This window comes from Paramisgurnus dabryanus, chromosome 4 (assembly GCF_030506205.2).
Source record: "Paramisgurnus dabryanus chromosome 4, PD_genome_1.1, whole genome shotgun sequence".
NCBI lineage: Eukaryota > Metazoa > Chordata > Actinopteri > Cypriniformes > Cobitidae > Paramisgurnus > Paramisgurnus dabryanus.
In genome coordinates, this window is record NC_133340.1 from 40,532,251 (window position 1) to 40,553,336 (window position 21,086).

The 21,086-nt window shown below is 37.5% G+C and overlaps 1 protein-coding gene across 2 annotated transcripts; it reads right to left on the reverse strand.

Annotated features, from left to right (window-relative positions):
• Window positions 1-3,370: 3,370 nt before the first annotated feature.
• uba6 (ubiquitin like modifier activating enzyme 6) lies at window positions 3,371-20,142 on the reverse strand. 2 transcript variants are annotated; one of them, XM_065254583.2, is made up of 33 exons: window positions 20,084-20,142; window positions 19,298-19,374; window positions 19,062-19,156; window positions 18,583-18,611; window positions 18,353-18,447; window positions 17,438-17,549; window positions 17,203-17,283; window positions 17,000-17,122; window positions 16,764-16,887; window positions 16,509-16,612; window positions 16,355-16,417; window positions 16,195-16,271; window positions 15,802-15,868; window positions 15,575-15,718; window positions 15,419-15,486; window positions 14,226-14,304; window positions 13,625-13,705; window positions 13,453-13,530; window positions 13,183-13,364; window positions 12,969-13,074; window positions 12,801-12,890; window positions 10,277-10,357; window positions 10,062-10,190; window positions 9,866-9,917; window positions 9,719-9,782; window positions 9,496-9,565; window positions 9,340-9,411; window positions 7,048-7,171; window positions 5,901-6,094; window positions 5,693-5,820; window positions 5,514-5,601; window positions 5,337-5,431; window positions 3,372-5,252 (listed from the first exon to the last, which is right to left on the reverse strand). In XM_065254583.2, exons 2-33 carry the CDS (start codon window positions 19,333-19,335, stop codon window positions 5,102-5,104), a joined length of 3,084 nt encoding a protein of 1,027 aa, XP_065110655.1. In that variant the 5' UTR covers window positions 19,336-19,374; window positions 20,084-20,142; the 3' UTR covers window positions 3,372-5,101. The 2 variants fall into 2 exon arrangements, with proteins under 2 accessions (XP_065110656.1, XP_065110655.1); XM_065254584.2 differs by lacking the exon at window positions 20,084-20,142 and having other exon boundaries at window positions 3,371-5,252; window positions 19,298-19,371.
• Between the last annotated feature and the right edge of the window lie 944 nt (window positions 20,143-21,086).

Below are 21,086 nucleotides of genomic sequence, written 5' to 3' on the forward strand. Positions count from 1 at the left end.
ACCAAGTTTCATTTAGAAACATAAAGTCCAGGTTGTTAGTGGTGATAAGATCATTAACTAAAAAGGATTTGTTCTTTAGTGAACGGATGTTCAGAAGTGCTAACTTAACAGTAACTGGTTTTGGAACTGTATCAATCTCAGAATGACGTATAATAGGCAGTAGATTAGATAGAATTGCTGTGCGGCTGGAGACGGCCTTCATCTTTCTATCACATGTCAGGACAGAGATAGGGAAAGCTAAAGGGACATCGGGCGCCCGCTTGTTCTTAAAATATTTATGATTGTTACTGCTGACGTAGCGGGAACCCAACACACATCAGTTACCAGTGCTGTTTGCAGATGAGGGCTGGTGTGATCCCTGACGTTGAGGCAGAGGTCGGAGTGCTCTCTGAGATGGAGGGGGAGGGCGGGCTGGGCCCGAAGGCTTTTGTGGTTGAGGAGCCCGCCGTTTCTTGGTTGATATTTGGGGACTCGCAGCAATAGAGTGGGAGAGCTTTGTTCCAGCAGATACCAGTTTCTCCATTTTCTCTGAAAAGCCCAGAAGTGGTGATGTTGGAGAGACGGGGGAGAGAGAGTGTGACGACATCAGCTGTGATTCTGGTGTTCCTGAAGGCTGGGAGGGAGTGTTATCATTCCTCTGGTCATTATCAACAGAAACGTCCTTGGGTGTTGATTCACAATCCAGCTGTAGCGAGGTCTGTGGGCAGGGCTCAGCCTGAGCTGTGTCTGTGAACAGTAGTTGTGACTGCAGAGTTTTATCCTTGTCATCTGAATGTCCATCCAGGTGCTGGTGTAAAATCCTGTGGTCATTTCCGCTGTTCAGTAGTGGACTGGCACACTCAGCTGATGGATGATGCATGGAGAAAAAGATATTGTCTTTAAGCAACCTAGCACCTAGTTTGTTTGGGTGGATACCATCTGTGTTAAAAAGTTGCCTTTGACTCCAGAAGATATTGAAGTTGTCAATGTAATTCAGTCCTCTCATGGTGCAGGTTTTTTGCAGCCATGAATTTAAGCTTAGTAGACGAGAAAACATATTTGTTCCTCGGGCTGGAAGAGGTCCACTGATGAAAAATTGAACTTTCAGTCTTGTAAGTGTTTCAAAAAGTTCATTGAAATCCCCCTTAAGGAGCTCAGACTGCTCTTTCCGAATATCATTCTTTCCCACATGTATGACAATCCGACTGACAGACTTATGTTTCATCAGAATGTTGCAAAGTTCCTTGTTAACATCAGAAACCGTTGCCCGAGGAAAACAGTATGTACGGGTAGCCTTGCTTTCAAAGTTTCTGATAATATTGTCACCCACTATCAGCGTGTTTGGCTCGGCTGCTGTCTGAGCGGAGCGCCGCTGCCTATATGATGTTGAGCGTCTGTTAGCTCTGTAAGCTACTGGCTGACGTGATCTGTGTCCATTAACATTTGGGGATTCTTCACCCAAACTCATTAGTGCTTCAAATCTATTTTCAAGCCGTACAGGGGGTGGTAGAATACCAATATTGGCTACTCGAGTTGTACCCATATCTGGGGTAGATGATGCTAATGCAGCAATTTGTGACACTCGTGACAGTCTAATGTCTTGAGCACTTTTGGGTCTCGCACCCTGTTTATGCCATCGGTTTGTGTCCTCAATTTCTTTAGGTTTCTCTGAGCTCACTATGACCTGTTTAAAAGCATTAGGTTCACAGGACTCACCAGCTTTATGTTGAGAAGGACCACGATGAAGCTCCGCTGTATGTTCTGGCAGGGTCGGCAGCGCCACAAGTAACTTTGTTTCGAGAACTGCAATCTTTTGTAAAAGTCTGTGGCAATTTGAGCAGCAGGTGGATTTAGATCCAGAAGAAGGCATTCTTTCTTCTTTTCTTCTGTTTGAGTGTGGGCAGCTGTGTTGTCCTGTTTTAGGATTGTCAGCTGCCGGCAATAGCAGACTGGTAGACCGCTTTGACAAATTCCCCAAGATTGTTGAATGTTCCAAATATCAATATAGTTCCAGGAATTTGTAGTTTTAGTGTGAGTGCCCAATTGTTTAGTTTGAGCACTGTGCTGAACTGCTGGTAGTTGAATCAAAAGATAAAAGCGAAAAAGAAAAAGCGCAAAGCACAGAGCGCAAGTAAAAGCGTCCGAACAGTAGCGAAGCAGGAAACTGGAGTAGTATGTTAGCTGTAAAAGCGTCCGAACAGTAGCGAAGCAGGAAACTGGAGTAGTATGCTAGCTGGAGCCATTTACTTCCAGTCTTTGTGCTAAGCTAGACTAGCGGTGGGTGCGTCAGACAGAGTTGGTCTTATCTAACTCAGGGGGATACGGTGAATAAGCTTAAGTCCCAAAAAGTCAGCGTGTTCCTTTAAAGATTAGTTTAAGTCATTTCAATTTGTTTTATTAGCAATATTACAGCAACTTCTGAAAACAAGCTGAAATTACTTGGGTGTAGTTTAGACAAGTGTAGACAAAATTGAAAATAGTAGGTTAAAACAAGAGCACAGTCAATTTAAAGGGATTTTCACACAAAAATGAAAATTCTGTCATTATTTACTTACTTTCAGGTTGCTACAAACCTGTATAATTTTCTTTGTTCTGATGATTTTTTTGAGGAAAGTTTGTAACCAAACCGTTCGCCCCATTCACTTCCATGAAATGATGACAGAATTTTCATTTTTGGGTGAACCAGGGATCCCACATCTTAGTTAACGTCAAATTTAAGTACCTTTCGAGGACTTTCCTGGTCCAATACCCTCAAATTCAAGGACTGAATGTGGGGACACATTTCAAGTGAGAGCAAGGTTACATTGTGTTACCTTTAAAGATACATTATTACAGTTCGCTTTCGAGGGAACTCGCCATGCGTCACTGCGGCGACACTTTGGGGACGCCTCCAGGAGTGAGTGCATCTGAATGTGTATATCAAATTCAACCAATGGTGAGGCTTAACGACAAAGACAGGGTGACCCAGGAGCCAGGAAGTATATCGCTATCTGAAATATTGCCAAAGATGGCGTTACAGGGACGCAGGAAGTATAGCAAGGGAGACGCAGCGCCTCGTTCCCTTCTCAGGGAACAACAGTTACATACGTAACCCGACACGTTTTCATTTTTTAAACACAACTATGGAAAAAAACATTTTGGTATGAATCAACATTTGCATTCAGAAGATATAAACATTTAAAGCGAAACATTTTTGCATGTGTGCTTAAAAAGTCTAGAATTTTTATGATATTATCCTACACTACACAGGGAATAATATGGATTTTTTTCCAGAAAACTTCTTGCATAAAATAGATTCAAGCACTTTCAATGACCTGTATCTATGTATGTATATTTTCAAAAACTTCCCAGGGCCTTAAGTCCCCCCCCAGATTCACCAACTTTCAATGATTTCAAGGACCCGTGGGAACCCTGGTGAAATATCCCTTTAATGTTTTGACTGTTCATAGTAAAAACTAATACTGTAAAAAACAATAAATAAATATGAATTCTCATTAAATTTGATTTTTTATTTCTGTTAAATAATGTATTCACAATGACAGCTATTAAAACATCACCCAGTTTATATCCTTAAGACTTTTCCTGGAAACTGTCAATACTGGACATCATGATGGATAATTCTGTGCAACCCAACGTTTGCATTTTTAAAGGGATCAAAATAACTTTATATAATGTTTCCTTGCCATCTTCCATTTACCCAAGATATTCACTGTAAGCTGAAAGCTTGAAGGTTCGGATATGTGATTTTTTGTTCCCTACTCCCAGTCAGTCCACTCCGCTATTATCTATTAAAGGACACTTTAGGGTGACATCAACAATCTGCAGGTTTAGCTGGGAACTTGTGAAAAGCCAGGTTTTGAAGTTTTGCACACAGACCAAACTTACGATATGAAAATTTCTGTGATGTAAATTATTGGATTATTTTTTACTCGCATCCACAGACTCCGGTATCTCACAGGAATGAAAATGCATGAAGCAGTTGCAAACAGGACCCAAGATACTCTTTTGACCATAGCACCCCTCTACTGGCCTTATTAAGATGACATTTTCCCCTTAAACTACACTGAACTAGTCCAAAGCAGTAAAGCAGAAAGTATACCGTGTTAACTACAGTGCATCTATGTTTGTAATACTACAATGATGTAACTCTGTATTACACAGAAGGACTCGTAAAACTGCTATAGTAGGTGTGACCAAATAAATTTTTCATATGTGTCTTCCCTAAAAGCAGAGGTCATGACGGATGTGACGGAGTGGTGCAATGCATGTTTTAAACCAGGAGCAAAATCTTTGGCTTTACAGTAAGAGAAACCGTATTAAGCTTTACTATCCTCCCTAAACGTGTACTAATGTGCAAATAAAAGATGAAAGCTCATGTCATCATATAAGCCTTCTACTCAGTGGCGGCTCGTGACTGCTCATCCGAGGGGCGCAAATACAAAATATGTGTTCGGAGTGTCATGTGTGTTGCTCGTGTTTTCAAAATATCATGTGAACCATATGCATCATGTGTTTTGTCAAAATAAGTGCCTGCTGCACACGCGTCAAAACAGTTTATGATAAAAGAGACGCTCACGTTCACAAAATACACGCAAGACACTCCCTTAACAGTAAACTCTATGCATGAGCTTATGCGAGTATCTGGCAAACGTCTGCGTCTCTTTTATAATAAACCCTTTAGACGCGTCTGCAGCAGGCACTTATTTTGACAAGACACGTGAGCACACAGGATGACTCGACAAGCAGAACACATATTTACGAATATTACGAACCACACACATGAAGGACTACATACATGTTGTGAGCGCCCTCGAAAAAAGAAATCACCGACCGCCACTGCTTCTACTGACTTCCCCTCACCCAGTCTATGAGACGAACACACAGAATAATAATAATAAGCCCTGGGGCGATCGTGTAAACACTGTTTTTGTTTTACTCATCAGAGCATTAATATTATTGTCACATTGAAGCACAATATAATTATCTTAAGGCATCTGCGCAGACAACCCTGCGCAATAAAATAATAAACCAGTAGAAAATGAAAATTCACTATGTACATGGGGTCGGATTAAGTGCTACTCCGCTAGTGGTCCACGGGCCAAAAGAGAGGAGAGTGCGTGCGTCAGGCTGTGTTGGCGCTCTCGCTTTCTCGACTGAAGTAATAGCGCACTGGTGGACCCGGCAGATCTTCGTCCCCATCCACCTCAGGGGCAAATGATACAGTGAGGTCAACATATTTCCTGCCTGCTGAGGGTTTGATCAATTTCTGCATTCTGTGAAAAAATGACATTGAAAGATTTTTAGGGAAATCTATACAATCACTTAATAGTATAGGTTATTTCGTTTTAGGGCCTTACGTCAGTTTAAGTCTTTTGTTGTGGCCGGGCATCACCGGCACGTACAGCATCTTTACTCCATGAACAACCATAGTGGGCTCAATTCCATACTTCTCCTAAAATCAGAAAACCAAGCTAACCCTTGTGCACAATAAAACTCATTCATTAAACGTTAACATGATCATGTGATCTACTCACCCTGACTGCACTTATGAAATCAGATAAGGTGAAGTCCTGATGACCATAGACAGTCCAACGGTCCCAGATAGAGAAGGAAATGTCATCTCTACTCAACACAAAAAAAAGAGCAAACCATATCACAACTGAGAAACGGGTGTTTGGGAGTGCCAATGCATGTTTTTTGTGTGTGCCGTCACCTGATCTGGGTTCTCTTAACCTGTGCCGTTTCAGTGAGCACCATGACTGGAATGGCTAGGTTGAAGAAACAGTTTTTAAACGATTCGAATCCATAACCACCTGCAACTTTGATCAACTCCACTGCCACCTACACAAAACCAATAACAAATGAAATATTTATAATTGTATAAGGCAATGGAGATGCACTAGATGTTTCCTCTCTCTCACCAGTCCTGAGACGGCTGCGGTTGACGTGGCGATAGCGGGGATGATTTTGCCCGCGATCCGTTTGGTTTGCAGTCGATCAGCGGCTTCGATGGCGTACATACGAGCCCGGAGAGCAGACGCCGATGCTATAAAATCCATGTGTCCGTTTGAGTCATCGTCTTTTTCGAAGAACAACGGATTCATGTGTAGTCTCTCTAAAGACGAAAATGGACTAAATATAAGTGTTGTCTACAAAAAACAGGCTTAGAATAAGGCACATACACTGCCTGGCTAAAATCCCACATCTATCATTTTTAGTTGCAATATATTTCAGCTTAAATTATGGCACACAATTGTCATGAAAAAGTACCGAGCCCCTAAGGTGACATTGGAGTAAAAAAATCAATGTCCCCTTAGGGGCTCCGTAGAAAAGGACTTCCAATATGGTTATTTAAAAAAAAAATGAAGTTAGGATAGTTAGTGTTAACCTCCTTAGACCCGAGCTTTGGATTGGCCTGCATTTTAGATTTCTTCCTGCTATTTGGGGTAAGAAAGAACCAATAATAATAATAACCAAATATTTTTCTTTGAACATGAAGCAGTGTTATTGTCCACATTTGTTTACAACAGGTTCCAGTTACACAGAATGAAGTATTATAGGACAAACAACAAAAAAATATGATGTCCACGTATGTGGACAAACCAGGTTTTCAGAGGTTAAAAAAAATGTATGCCATCCAATCACAGGCTCCTATGTATTTGCTTATTTAAATCCATATGCTAACTTTTTGGTCAAGCCACCTTAACGCAAATAACAAAATGTAATTAATGGAAGCAAACACTTTTTAATCCACAAAGGAAATACATGATACAGCAGACAATTAGAAAAATATTACTTAACCAATCACATTTCAAGTTTAAGCCAAGGGGGCGGCGCATTACCAGAGTTAAGAGTGATAAGTTATAAAGGATTACAAACAATATAAACAATACAATATGCTTTTTTTCAAACTGGGGGCGGGTCCCTCTTGGGGGGCATGAGATGGTGCCGGGAAGTCCCAGTTTTATGACATTTTAAAATACATTAATAAATGCAAAACGATTTCATGGTTTGGTTCCTACAGTACGTCAGTACTGCATCACATGTGGATGTGTCTCAATTTATTACCTGCTGTAATAAAGTTGGAGTCGATAGCCTCCTGTAGCTGTGTGATGGCTTCCCGCTCTTCTTCACTGCTCACCGTCATCTTCATCTGATCAGGTTTTTTAATGCTCTCATCTGTCTCTATATGCTAACACAAAACAAACACATACTGATTCTCTTAAGTTGCAGAGTCTTAATAGCTGCTAACGCAATAAAAAAATATATATATTTATGATGAAAAATCATTTGCTCCCAAATAAGGTAACATAAGAATGTCTGTGTCCAAATCAAGAAACTAAGTCATATTCATCTGTGATGGCACGGTGCTAAAGTAGTAGGAGTAGAATACGCGAGAACTTTCACATTTTGGTGAACTACCATATTTTCCTGAATATAATACGACCCAATAAGACGACGACACCCCCCCTTGTACCTTTTAAATTAATGCATTTTGAAGACCAAAGGGGCCGATCACACGAAACACGTTTATGGCAGTTGCAGGAGCTTTTTTGAATGATTTCTAGGGTAGTGAGCGTTATGCATGCTGTTTATGTGCACCGAAGGTTTTTTGCCGCCTTTAAGGAGCACTTAGAGCGGAAAAGCGCCCAACGCAATACACGTTTTTCCATTGTCCAATCGAATGAGGGGAGAGGCGGACTTCAGTCAAAGTGACCAAAAAAGGCAGTGCACCTTGTGTTTCCAAGCACTTAAAACGTGTCTGGTGTGATTGGATCCTAACTCTTCTCTATTCTCTATATAAAAAAAGAAAATGCTTTAATAAAAAAAACCTTTTCATAAGTCAAAGGGGACCACTTTGCTTCCCCACATTCTTTAATACTTTTCATATGGCATACCATACTGTACATAATTTGCCGTCAATCTGGATAAAAATACCAATTAGCCTAGGTTGTCCATCTCATTGTGAAAAAACACATAGCCTATTAATATTTCATTAACAGTAGAAGCCTGCCTTACTGTAAACGACCATAGTTTATTAGGTTGCTTCAGTCCAGGTGAGCTTGTTTACGTTTATTTGGCGCCACCTACAGCATTTTTGTATGGTTGACATGCAATAGACCAATTTCGTGTTTGCAAACAGAGATGACGTTTTTTGTGGGCGGAGCCAAACTGGTTGCAGAAAGTGACTGCTCCGCAGTAGGGTTGTGAAGTGTTTAGCATTAAACCGTGATTTTATGGATCCGGTGTTCTGCGAAGTCTGATTCCCCTATGTTTCCCTTTAGTGCAATGTTTCTTATAGCGTTTTAATCACGTTACGTTTATTTTTTAGATAGATAAAAAGTTTAAATGGCTTGGCTACTGATATGCATGTATGTAATGTATATGTATTGTTCTTTTTTGCTAAATAAATTAGTTTTACAGTCTGAATCGCTAAAGTACATATAAAAGCAATACTATCATGTATTATATATAATAGCGTTTATTAAATATTTCATAATTTTCCTGTTTTCTATTATTTCTTCCATATATTTATCTTACGTGTTTGTTCTAAAACTATTATAAAAGTATTATGTTTAAACATACATTAAAATGTTTATATATTAATAACACTTTACATCGTGTGTGTGTCTGCTATATTGATATATTTATTAAGTATGTAAACATAATAATTTTAGAACAAACAGGAAGAAGACATAAGCTAAGATATAAGGAAAGAAAACGAAATAATAGAAAACGAAACAAATTATGAAATATAAAAAAATTGTGATATTATTGCTTTTTCAGTATAAATTTTTTTTTATTCTGAATAAATTTTAATTGTAACGTGATAAAAACGCTATAAGAAACACATGTAGGGAACAGACTTCGACAGAACACCGGACATCTTCTCTGCTTATTTTCTATTCTAATTATTAAAAGATTTCCAGATGATTTCCTCGCTCCATTCTGTCCGTTTAAGGGCTTATTGTAATCATAAACACCTACGTTTATCTTCAAATGATGTCTTCGATGATGGTATTCTATAAAAATGAAAGCCATCTTTTTTGGCATTCTTATTCTGAAACTTAACAGCACAACAGGACATTTTCTAGTGAGTTATCTTGCTCTTTTCACTCGTGTCTAATTCATTTCCACTGTTTTTCTGCAACCGCATTGCGCGAGCAGCTTGCAGTGACGTAACTGTTACGTCTACTCTAAATTGGTCTATGGGCTAGAGCTTGAATATAAGATGATCATTTATTGAGAGGCATTCCCATAACCAATTGTTGTTTATATTTGGGACAATACGATATTTCTTCGAGTCCATTTGTTTAAAGGTGTACAGTAATATAAAAATAAAGGTAAAAGAGTAGATACCTTTTCTGATGGTTTGTATTCAGGAACATCTACTCCAGATAAAACACTCAAAATAGCCTCGAAAGAAAGACTCTGTGAATGATTCAACAAAACATCAATCAACAACAAAACAAAAAGAAACACCAGTTTAAATACGGACATGTTCAATAATTGTACCTTTTCTGTGTATGGGATATTATAAATTCCAGCGAAGAGGCGAGCGGCACTAGCAACAAAACTAAAATGTCTGATGGAGGAAAAACATCTTATTTAAAAAATAAGAAAAAACATCCTTACAAATCACTGCTTCTTTAATTCTTGTTTGGCCCTTTAAAAATAAATGCATGCTTCTACAGACAGTCTATACACAGATAGTTTACACAGATCCGCTCAGACTCACAGTGGGTCGCTGAGGTCAAACTCTATAGGAGATGGCGGCCGTTTGGGTGATTGCCAGAACAGACCTGAATACAGAAGAGAAAAACACATAAGCTGCTGACTTACAAAGCAAACTTCTCTACATAAACAAGTAAATACGGTGACTTACTGCCATCCTTTAGTCGTGTGTCCAGTGGAAATGAGTGCAGTAGCTGTAATGCCTGAAATAAAAGCATTAGTCCACTTAAACATGACATATACTTTTGTTACAGTGTTCGTCTGACTGTTCAATAAAGTTTTTCGATTAAAAAATACAAATCACAGCAAAAATGCAATTATTGTTGGCGAAAATATGAAGAGAGTACCTTTCTTTTGAAGTACTTGTCAAATTTGAGGCGAGCGAGAGCTACACAGTGATCCCAGCGTGTTGGTCTCCGACTCAACAGCTTAATGACCTGAAATGCTCCTTCCATACTCTCACTAGCCATCAATCTCTACACACACAGAAACACAGATGTATTCATGTGACACAAACGAGGCCGAACCAGAGGGTTTATATAAACGTAGAGCATATTCTCACCTGCAGCACATCTTGAGCTGATGGATGACTCTGCCAGAACATGTTATACATGAAGGGTTTGTGGGAGAAAGCGCTCTCGAACTACACCGGACACAAAAACATACATTAATACACATATTGAAATACTATGAAAAGCACTGAACAAAACATATCAGACCTCATAGTTTTAATGGGTAATTCTTTAACAAAATCTACAACAGTTAGCGCTTTCCCTGCCATTGACAAGTATCTCTGGCAATCCGTAATACTACGCTGAGGTATTGCCTCACGGGCAAACAGCTGTATGTCCATGTATGTTTTGAGGATCTCTCTGAATCTGATCTCTATGAAAAGTCCTTCACAAAAATGGAATTATCTGTGTTTTAGAAGAAACCTACCCATATTTGAGAGGAGATACAAAGAGAACTAATGAAGGTAGGATGAAACGTTTTTTTTTTTTTTTAACAGAGAGTCTGTTCTTTCATTTGATATTTTGTATGTTTATATATTTAAAGAAGAGCATTTTCTGAAAGGCATTAAACTTTTGTGAAAATCATGAAAAATGCAGGCGCTGGCTGGCAACTTAAAAAAAAAACCCGCTGGCGGGGAAAGAGTTAAAGGGCACATGTGTGTTGGCAGTGTGTATACACAACAACCCTAAAATGAAAATAATCGACCTAATCCTTTGAAATCCTTTTTAACTCATTCCCCGTCAACCTTTTTTAAAAAGTTGCACACCAGAATTGTTTGTTTTCTACAAAATGCTTTACAGGAAAACCATTTAAATAAATATATAAACATACAATATATTTAAAATGAAAGAACCGACCCTCTGCTTTTAAACAAACACACAATAAACAAACACGGCGGAAAACGTTTCATCCTGTCTTCATTTGTTCTCTTTTTATAACCTCTTAAATAACCGGTAGGTTTCTTCAAAAATACCAAATTTTTAGTAAAAAGCTGAAATAATTGCATTTTTGTAAAGGACTTTTGTTAGAGATAAAATTCAGAATGAAGATTAAAACATACACAGAGTTTTTAATGTTGTAGAATTAGCTGATGCTTCAGTGAGTTTTTAATAAATTGGGTAAGAGCGCCCACTAGTGGATAATGGCGGAATTAAAGATTACCGTAAAAACTCGTAAGGGAATCGTCACTGGCAGGGAAATGTTTTTTCTTAATTGACGAGATAACTTCTCAATTGCCGTGAAAGAGTTAAACCAAAGCAGTCTTATTAGACATGCTATTTTGATTCTCATGGTAATGTGACATCACAAAAACAAAGTCCACACTGACTAATTGGTTAATTTTACAAAAAAGCTTTTCTAAATGTGTTTGTTAGCAGATTGTAGTGCTAATGTGGCTAAAGATACCATTGTCTCAGACTGCTGTATTTACAGGAATCAGATCTATTTTAAAGGGGACATTTAACAAGACTTTTTTAACATGTAAAATAAATCTTTGGTGTCTCCAGAGTACGTATGTTAAGTTCTAGCTATATAGTGCAGATTAAGGGGCAGTATATCCCCTTCTGACATCACAAGGGGAACCACTGTTTAAGTTCAGAAATAAGAAGAATGCCATCTAGTGGTCAGATTGGAACCTCCAAACCACACAACTGCCATAAATTTTGTATGATTCTCATTTTAAAATGATCAATATTGCATTCTTAAGAATAGATACAGCATTGCCAAACAAAATATTACAATATTCACATGTATCAATATTTTTTTGCACCCCTAGTATATTTGTAGCAATAGCCAAAAATACATTGTATGGGTCAAAATTATAATTTTTTAATGCCCAAAATCATTAGCATATTAAGTAAAGATCATGTTCCTAAGATATTTTGTACATTTCTTATTGTAAATATATATAAAAAATGTATTTATCATTAGTAAAATATGTTGTTAGGACTTCATTTGGACAACTTTAAAGACTTTAAAGAGATTTTGAAGGATTTGCATACTCAGATTTCTAGATTTTCAAACAGTTGTATCTCAGGCCAATATTGTCCTAACAAACTATGCATCAATAGAGAGCTTATTTATTCAGCTTTCAGATGATGTATAAATCTCAATGTAATCAAATGTACCCTTATGACTATTATTGTGTTCCAAATTAGGGATGCACCGATACCGATACTGGTATCGGCCTCGATACCACATTTTCTAAAGTACTCGTACTCGTTAAAAGTCCCCCGATACCTGGAATCGATACCATGGTCTGAGAAATGTCTATGTTTGAGCGGCGTGTAAGGGGTTAATGCCTCTTGTGTTGTCCAAAGAGGCAGAGTTTGCAACAAACTGGAAAACTAGTCCTTTGTTTTTTTGTTAAATTATATGACTAAAGCTGTTACCTGTAAATTTAAATCATGTTTTTTTATTAAGTACTCGGTATCGGTATCGGCAAGTACTGAAATGCAAGTACTCGTACTCGTACTCGTATTCCAAAAAAGTGGTATCGCTGCATCCCTATTCCAAATAATTCATATTTCTTATTGATACATTAATGTGTTTATGCATCTACATATGTAACTGACCTTGTCTCTGGCCCACTGTATGGTGTGTTCAATAACAGCAGGAAAAGACTTTAGAGTACAGAAGGGAATCTCTTCCTCCGGTGGGTCTCTCTAAAAAAACAATCACAGGTGAGACAAAACCAAACAACACAAAACAATTGGCACACAGCCTATACACAATATGCTCACATGGCTATTGTAGGACTCAGTGAGGTTTGGGATGATGATCTCTGTGTGTCCTTTTGTCCCCATGGTACCAGAGTCTAACAGAGCTTTCTGATTGGATACGCTCCGACTGCGAGTTTGTAAAAACAAACACTGAAGTATGTGCAATGCATGACAAAATGTGCACTCTGTTTCTTCTTAATACAAACAGATTTGTGATGTCGTACGACAGGATTACCTATCCACGTATCTTCGCGCCTCCACGTTATCAAGTGCGGTGACCACCACGTTGAGGCGGGAGAAGAAAACATCGCTATAGTTGTCCTCTGTAGCAGGACACACTTTGTTCAGATGAGCATCTATTTGCAGTTCTGGGTTTATGTCTAAGGTGGCGGCTGCTGCTGTAGTGCTTTTAGGTTTCTACAAAAGTTGAGGAGGAGGAGACTTTAATATTATAAACACATTTTAACAAACCTCTTCATTTTGCAGAACACAAACGAACAGACACCTGTATGTGATGAGGTCTGAAGAGAAATTGTCGATTAAGGTTGGATTTTTCAATCAGATCTGGATCGGTGATGCAAATCTTAAAAGGACAAAACAAGAATCGAGAATTATACTTTCCTTTTTATATTATTATGCATCCAAAAATGAAAAAAAAAAAAGGTTTGTATTCTCACCTCTCCTGAGCATCTGTTTAGCCCCACACCCATCAGTGCTAAATTTTTCAGCATCTCACAGCCAATAGCCCCACAGCCCACCTACAATTTAAAAGAACAGTGTTAAACTCATCTACATTACTATAAATAAGACAATGACTGCATGAAATTGAACCAAATATTGATTTTTAACCTATAAAGTTTAGTTTTAATTAAAGGTCCAGTGTGTAGATTTTTACATCTAGTGGTGAAACTGTGAATTGCAACCAATGGCTCAATTCACAGCTCACCGTCCCTTTCGAAACGCATAGTGAAGCTACGGTAGCTGCAACAGGACAAACACAAAATCATCTGGGAGATTGTAGTCACAAAGCGTGCTTTAAGAAAAGTTTGTCTATTTAGGGCTACTGTAGAAAGATGGCGGTGCGAAATGGTGACTTCCATTTAAGGGGACCCGTGGGTATGTAGATAAAACGACTCATTCTAAGGTAATAAAACCAATAAAGTTAATTATGTAAGGTCTTTATAGACCACTGATGATATAGTTATTCTATATAATATAATATAATATAGTTAAGACATCCTGTAAAATGTACACAATGCACCTTTAACTTTCACTCACCATAAAGACTTGAAATGTGTGCAGCTTCAAACACAGCGACTCGCCAATACATGCCCTCAAAGCATCGTACCGATCACCCCTGCAAACACATACACCTGTCAAAATTAACATTTAAAACCATAGCACATCCAAAAATGAAATCCCACCCATCATCATGGACACCCTAGTTTTTCCAGGGCTCGAAATTGCGACCATTTTAGCCGCATATGCTCCTGAAATTTAATTGGCGCGACCTCAAAATATATACGGGAGCGTTTGTGTGAATGCAAATGATTGTTGTGGTGCGACCTGTTTTAATTTCTTTACGAAATGTTCACATATACTGTGAAATAATGAGCGAACGTTTCATAGAGACCAATGAGACTTTACACAGACGACTCAGTTTTGTGCCGTTTTTAGCATCCGAGCACCAAGTTCATATTCAGAGATGCTATCAAAATAAAAGTTAAACGTAATAAAGTTGACAGAAATATATTACTATTGTATAATAAAATCTACTTACAAATAATGATTTTCAATTATTTTTATTTCCTAAGTAATATAAATCACACTCAAAAGATTTGTACTTTCATTTTTTATTTAAACAGTTTTGTTATGCAGCACTGACAAAAAAACTGTTTTGATGAAAACTGATTCGTTTTTCTATTTGGCTATTTTAGAAAAGTTCATGTTATGAATTCGGTTTATTTTAAACATGCTGTTTGGTATGGGAAATGTAATGAAAATAAAAAGTGAAAATACAGAATCCAGTAAAATTAAAACAGAAAAAATTGGATTTGTGAAAACAAAAAACTAAATTTAAAATAAATAATTTAAAATAATATTAAAATGGTATTTATTGGGCCACATGAATCTACACATTTTAAGCAAATATTTTAAGATTCAAACTTTTAAACTTCAGGATGATGAAGTTGTGGTGCTCCTATAATTTCAACGTATGCTCCTAAATGTTTGTTGGTGCTCCTACTTTTAAATTTGGGAGCGCCAGTGCTTCATACTAAAAAGTTAATTTCGAGCCCTGTTTTTAAGTGGAGAATTTTAGTAAATAATATTTTATTATATAATGCACTTTTTTATCATATTGATGTTTAATAAACTGTTGAGCTGTCAAACCACAAAATTTAACATTATCAAATCAACCAAACACTTAAAAAAACAACATTGTGGAGTTTAAAATTTGATATTAAGCTCACCTTGATGCAAATTCCTCAGCAGGGAGAGACTGGAGGGGCTGAACCACCTCCATTGCATCGAGATAAAACTATATGGAGATACATTTAAAGAATTAATCCTATTCCTTATATTAACATAATGGATATAACCCTCTAAAGTTTCTGACCTTAACCTACCCATTGATGAAGAGGGGTGAACTTTCCGGTGAGAGCCTTCAGCACCTCCTGACTTGCAATGCCACCCACCGCTGCAGCGAGAGGAAAGAGACAACCCCTCGAGCAGCGCGAAACACACCTCACCAGCTCTTCATTTATAGACACCTGACGACACACAAAAATGTGATAATGTGGATGACAAGAAATAACAGTAGTAGTTAGAGTGTTAGTAGTTCTCACAAACTCACTTTGTGTTTTAGTGTTTTGCTGATCTCCTCTGTGAACTTCAGGAGCAGCTCAGCATCCTGCAAACAACTACACACAGCAGACAAGTAAATCTTTCAGCATTATTTTGTTATATTTCATGATATATCAAAATGATATAGCAAATTGATAAAGCTCAAAGTTCACTGCCAGGCAATATATTTTCTTTGACAGAAATCTCTGTTTTTTGACTAAACTCTTTGCATTGACTTGATATGTAATCTACTCCCACGAATATTTGAATTCGCTTCTGGTGTATACGACCCATAAAAGAGCTAGTGAGAAACCCCTGTGTGCTGCTTTGTCCATAATGTTGTCTAGATAGCCGGCTCGCTAGGTTTTGAGATGCACCCCGAGAAACTTTTAGAGTTATTTACCCAATGTTGGGATGTCTGCCATGCTGTTCCAGGAAGGCATCCAAAGCTAACATGATTGCATGAAGCTGTAGAGGAACCTAATTGGAAAAATCAAACATTTATTAAGAGACAAAATGTGTCTGATAAATATGTCAACAATAAGAGAGGTTATGATTCGAACCTCTGGTTTACTGAAGTCTGGAGTGAGGAGCTGAGGGTCGGATAACTGCTGTTCCATGGTCTCCTGCACAGACAATAGACAGATTAAATATTTTTGCATTGTGCTTTACGACTATCAAACAGATCAACTGAAGGGACCAGAGCTGTTGACATACAAAGCTGATTGTTTTGGGGGTCTTAACCAGGCGAAGGATTCCTCCGTGTGTATACGGCTGGAATGATGAGGTATCTCCGATTGCAAAACTATAGGGGGAAAGAACTGAACATACAGACACAGTTAGATGTATTACCAAAATATGCAATAAAAAGTTAAGTGGCAGTGTACTTAAAATCAAATACAAGTATATTCATAGACTTTCCAGTCTGTGGATAAAGTAAATGACAAATGTGTGTAGAGATTGTATGTGTACCTGTAACTTGGTGTGTGGTACCGTTGAGTTCAGTCATGCCATTAATCTCCTTGAAACACACACTCTGTCCTGTCTGGAGACCATGTGTTCGGCTGTCCATACACATAACCACCCCAGACGTTTCCTGCGATTGATTAAAGAAAATGTGATTTTTACTTACTTCATCACTGAGCATCAAAGGAATAATGTGACAAGATCAAATCAAAAGCAAGAAGATTCAAGAAGGTGCTGACTACCTGAGTGATGCTCTGGATGAAGAGTTCTTTCGGTTCCTCTCCCGTAGGATCAGACACCTCAAACGTGTCCCCGAAATCACAGAACACTCGCGAGGAGATCCCGAACACATCAGAGCCAATGAACTGCACCGAAATATCAAGACATCACACATTGCTTTCATATAAAGAATGCTACATACAAGTATGTTTGGGAATATCTGTACCTTGATAGGAGGCTGCTGAGCATGGCAGAAATTATTGATCTGTTTCTGTAAGTTCAGCCTCGTTTCGGTTAGCACTACACACTAAAGAAATAAGCACACACACGTCACATACAATACAACGTAAAGATTCATCTTATAAGACAGAATGCAGTGGTTAAGATAAATCCGAATAGTGCAAGATGTTTGACACAGGTTAAAAAAATAAACTTTTTTGTTTTTCTCAGTGTAGACCAACCTGGTATCTCTTCAGGAAGCTGAGATCAGTGCTTTCATCCAGGACATCTGTGGACACACTGACCTGAACATATGGGTTTAACTCGGCCACTCGAGAATGAACAGCTTCCACCCTGAGGGGAAATTGATGTTGATTAAATTAGGAAAACTAGGCACAACTGACTTCTTTGAATAAATGCTATGCTATAAAGAATGATAAATAAATCAGAATAATATTGACTTATACATTGATGTAATGTATACTCAATGAGCACTGCTATTTATTTTAAAGGGGACATATCACAAGACGTTTTTAAGATGCAAATAAATCTTTGGTGTCTCCAGAGTACATATTTGAAGTTTAAGCTCAAAATACCGTATAGATAATTTATTATAGCATGTTAAAATTGCCAATTTGTAGGTATGAGCAAAAATGTGCCATTGCAAATGAGCTGATCTCTGAACTAAAAGGCAGTGTCGTGGTTGGATAGTGCAGATTAAGGGGCGGTTTTATCCCCTTCTGACATCACATGGGGAGCCAAATTTCAATGACCTATTTTTTCACATGCTTGCAGAGAATGCTTTACCAAAACTAAGTTACTGGGTTGATATTTTCCACATTTTCTAGGTTGATAGAGGCACCGGGAATTTATAGCACTTAACATTATATTTCAATATATGTCCCCTTTAAAATGTAAACCTTCACGATTAGATTTTAGATGTCCTTAAGTTGAACCCTGCAAAAAATGTTGTCTTGTTTTCAGGGTAAATATAAAAATTCTTAAATTAAGATGCTTTATCTTGATTAGCAAAATGACTTAAGAAAATAAGTCTAGGTTTTAGACAAAAACTATACAATTTAAGTGAAAATACTAAGTAAGAAAGTCATTTTTTGCAGTGAATGTGTCAGTGTACACAAAAGTTAACGGTAACGCACCTTTTTTTCTGGCTATGCACATCCTCCTCTCTGATAAAAAAGTTGGTACCCAGATCCCAAACTTCACACTGCTTACAGTCATGCAGGGTGACTGCCTACAAACACACATGCAAGTATTAGAACACAGTGTCACAAGAAAAATGCAATGCCAGAAAACACATAAAATTACATTTGAAAATTGCATACAGAAAAATGTACATGCATAAAAAGAATCTAGACATTTATCTCACCTTCACTCCAGCCAAAACAATATTTTTTGCTGCAAAATATGAAATTTTGTGGCATTAGTGGTACAGAATGACATTCTTGTCTGACAAAATTACAAATAAGTGAATGTATAGATGGCAACTTAGCACCTTATTTTATTTTTGGAAATCAATGATCCGACATTTTCACCTAATAATATTTTTGTCTGAGTTTGAAAGGATTATTATGCCATTTCACTATTACATTTATACAGTAGTTCTTTCAATATATAATGTGTAATAACTACAGGTGCTTAGCACTGTTTTATAGTGTTTTAACAATATTTGTATTTAATTTGTAAATTGCACATTGTGTTAATTTGTAAATTTTGCAGCTGTGCTAAGTTTGTATTTATTTGTGTACATGTTATATCTATAGTGTTTAAACCACCAATCTATCTAAGTATCTATCTATTAAACCAAAATATATAAAGGGGTCTGAAGTGGTATAGGGAAACACCCACCTATTTCGACTCCAAGAGCTCCCATTCCACTAAGAAATACAGCAGACTGGGCCATCTGCTGCATAGCGCTGTCTCCCAGTACATACCGCTGCCGACTATATACACACACACAAACCATTTAGGAGCAGGGAAATTTTCCATCAAAAGGAACCTTATTCTGGATATGAAATTAAGCTAAGATTGTCTCAGTTTAATTCACATTCAGCTTGATTCCTGTGTTTATGGTTTAGTCGTACCTGTACAGAGAATCATCTATCTCCATGGAGTCGGCCATAGTGGGAGGGGGAGTGTCCAGATGTTCCTCTGTAAGCTTCTGCAGGACAGATCAATGACATATTTAATGTGGGATAACAGAGAACCCCAAAAAAAACAAGCTGAGCATCTGTGCATCGTTAAACATGAAATTGAGAAATCTGAATCTGCTGATGTCCTGATTTCAAAGATCTAACGATTGTCCATTTCACCTGTCAGGGCGTTTCAACACAAAGCATCTTACAACTGTACACTAGTCACTAGATCAATCTGATCGGGTTATAAACAGCTTAGACATGGGATCGCAGTCATTTTCCAGTTTGGTAACCACATACAAATGACTGACAACCAATTCAGCCTCCAGTGCCATAACAGTTTTCTGTTTTATGTGTGAAGATTAAAATTAGAAATTCTGACACACATCTATATTTTCTTCAATGTCTTCTACATTTAGCATGCAGGCTTTGAACCATAAACAGAAGATGTATCGATCGTATCATCACAAAAACGCCTCGCCTCACAGACCTTTAAATGCGTTTTAAAACCATCAGATTGTCATATTGCTTACTCATATCAATGTATCATTAGCACACCGGCTAGCTGAGCTGTTCACAAAATTGTCCTATCTATTTGAATATAAAATAATAACACAAATCTAACGCCACGCTCTGCTTTGTGCACATTTCCGAATGTTTATGGCTTTTTGCTTTCTGTGAGTCGTGGTGTAAAGCACTGTTAAAAATACAGAATGAAAGCTGTGAATTAGCTACCTGTCAATGTGCGCGAGGATCGGAAGGCGGCACACTTCTTCTACTGCGCATGTGCGGATGGGTTTCATGTATGAAACTTTCTACCGCCACCTAGTGGATATACTGATAATACGCCACTACTGGTTTGACTGATGAGAATAAACTCTCACTACTACAACCACAACAACTGTCCGCTCTGGATGCATAAGTGGTGTCTTTCTTTGTTGCTGTTTTTGAAGAATGTATTTGTCCATTTGTTAAAATAACTTCAACTGAATTCAAATTTATTTCTACAGCACTTTCACAGTTTTGTCGCAGCTTTTAGTAAAGGCGTTTCACTGCGGTGGCCCATTGTACCCGTACGTTTCAGTACAAACACGTTTTAGTACAGAGGATACAAACATAAGGAAAAAAAGAAATAAATAAGAAAAAATAAATAATAGAAATCAGAAATAAAAAAAAATATTTAATCAATATAATAAGAATACTAAAAATAATAATAATACATTTAACTGGCAGTGTCATTGACTACACTTTAAACTTATAAATCAACTTAATACTGGTAAACATATTTCAGATATTTCTCCACATGTAATAGTATACAAAACACTTATGGTACATCACTACTGCGTAGTCATTGCCTGCATATTTAATTGTATGATTTTTAATGTGTATTAAATTTATAATTTGTACTCTGTGTATTTTTGGGTACATCTATTTTGTAAATTGTGCATTACATGTAGCCTACTGTGATTTGTCATTCATTGTACAGGCTTACTGTACAATCTGAAGCTGAACATGTAGCCTACATGTGACAATAAAAATGTGGATGTCAAAAAAAGTAAAAAAAAAAATCTCTGATAGATAAATTACATCAAATTGTTGACTTCAAAGGGGACATATCATGAAAATCTGACTTTTTTATGTTTAAATGCTATAATTGGGTCCCCAATGCTTGAAAATGTGAAAAAGATCAACCCAGTAACTTGGTTTTGGTAAACTAATTCTCTGCAAGCATGTTAAA

Bases quoted from the DNA above. Each gene is read 5' to 3' on its own strand.
- uba6 (XM_065254584.2), bottom strand. From the start codon at position 19,335: ATGGCCGACTCCATGGAGATAGATGATTCTCTGTACAG. The intron at 9,783-9,865 runs GTAAGTCACCGT...TTCTGTATTCAG, and splicing joins CACACGACTAAAGGATGGCA to GTCTGTTCTGGCAATCACCC. The intron at 5,602-5,692 runs GTGACGGCACAC...TGTGTTGAGTAG, and splicing joins GTTAAGAGAACCCAGATCAG to AGATGACATTTCCTTCTCTA.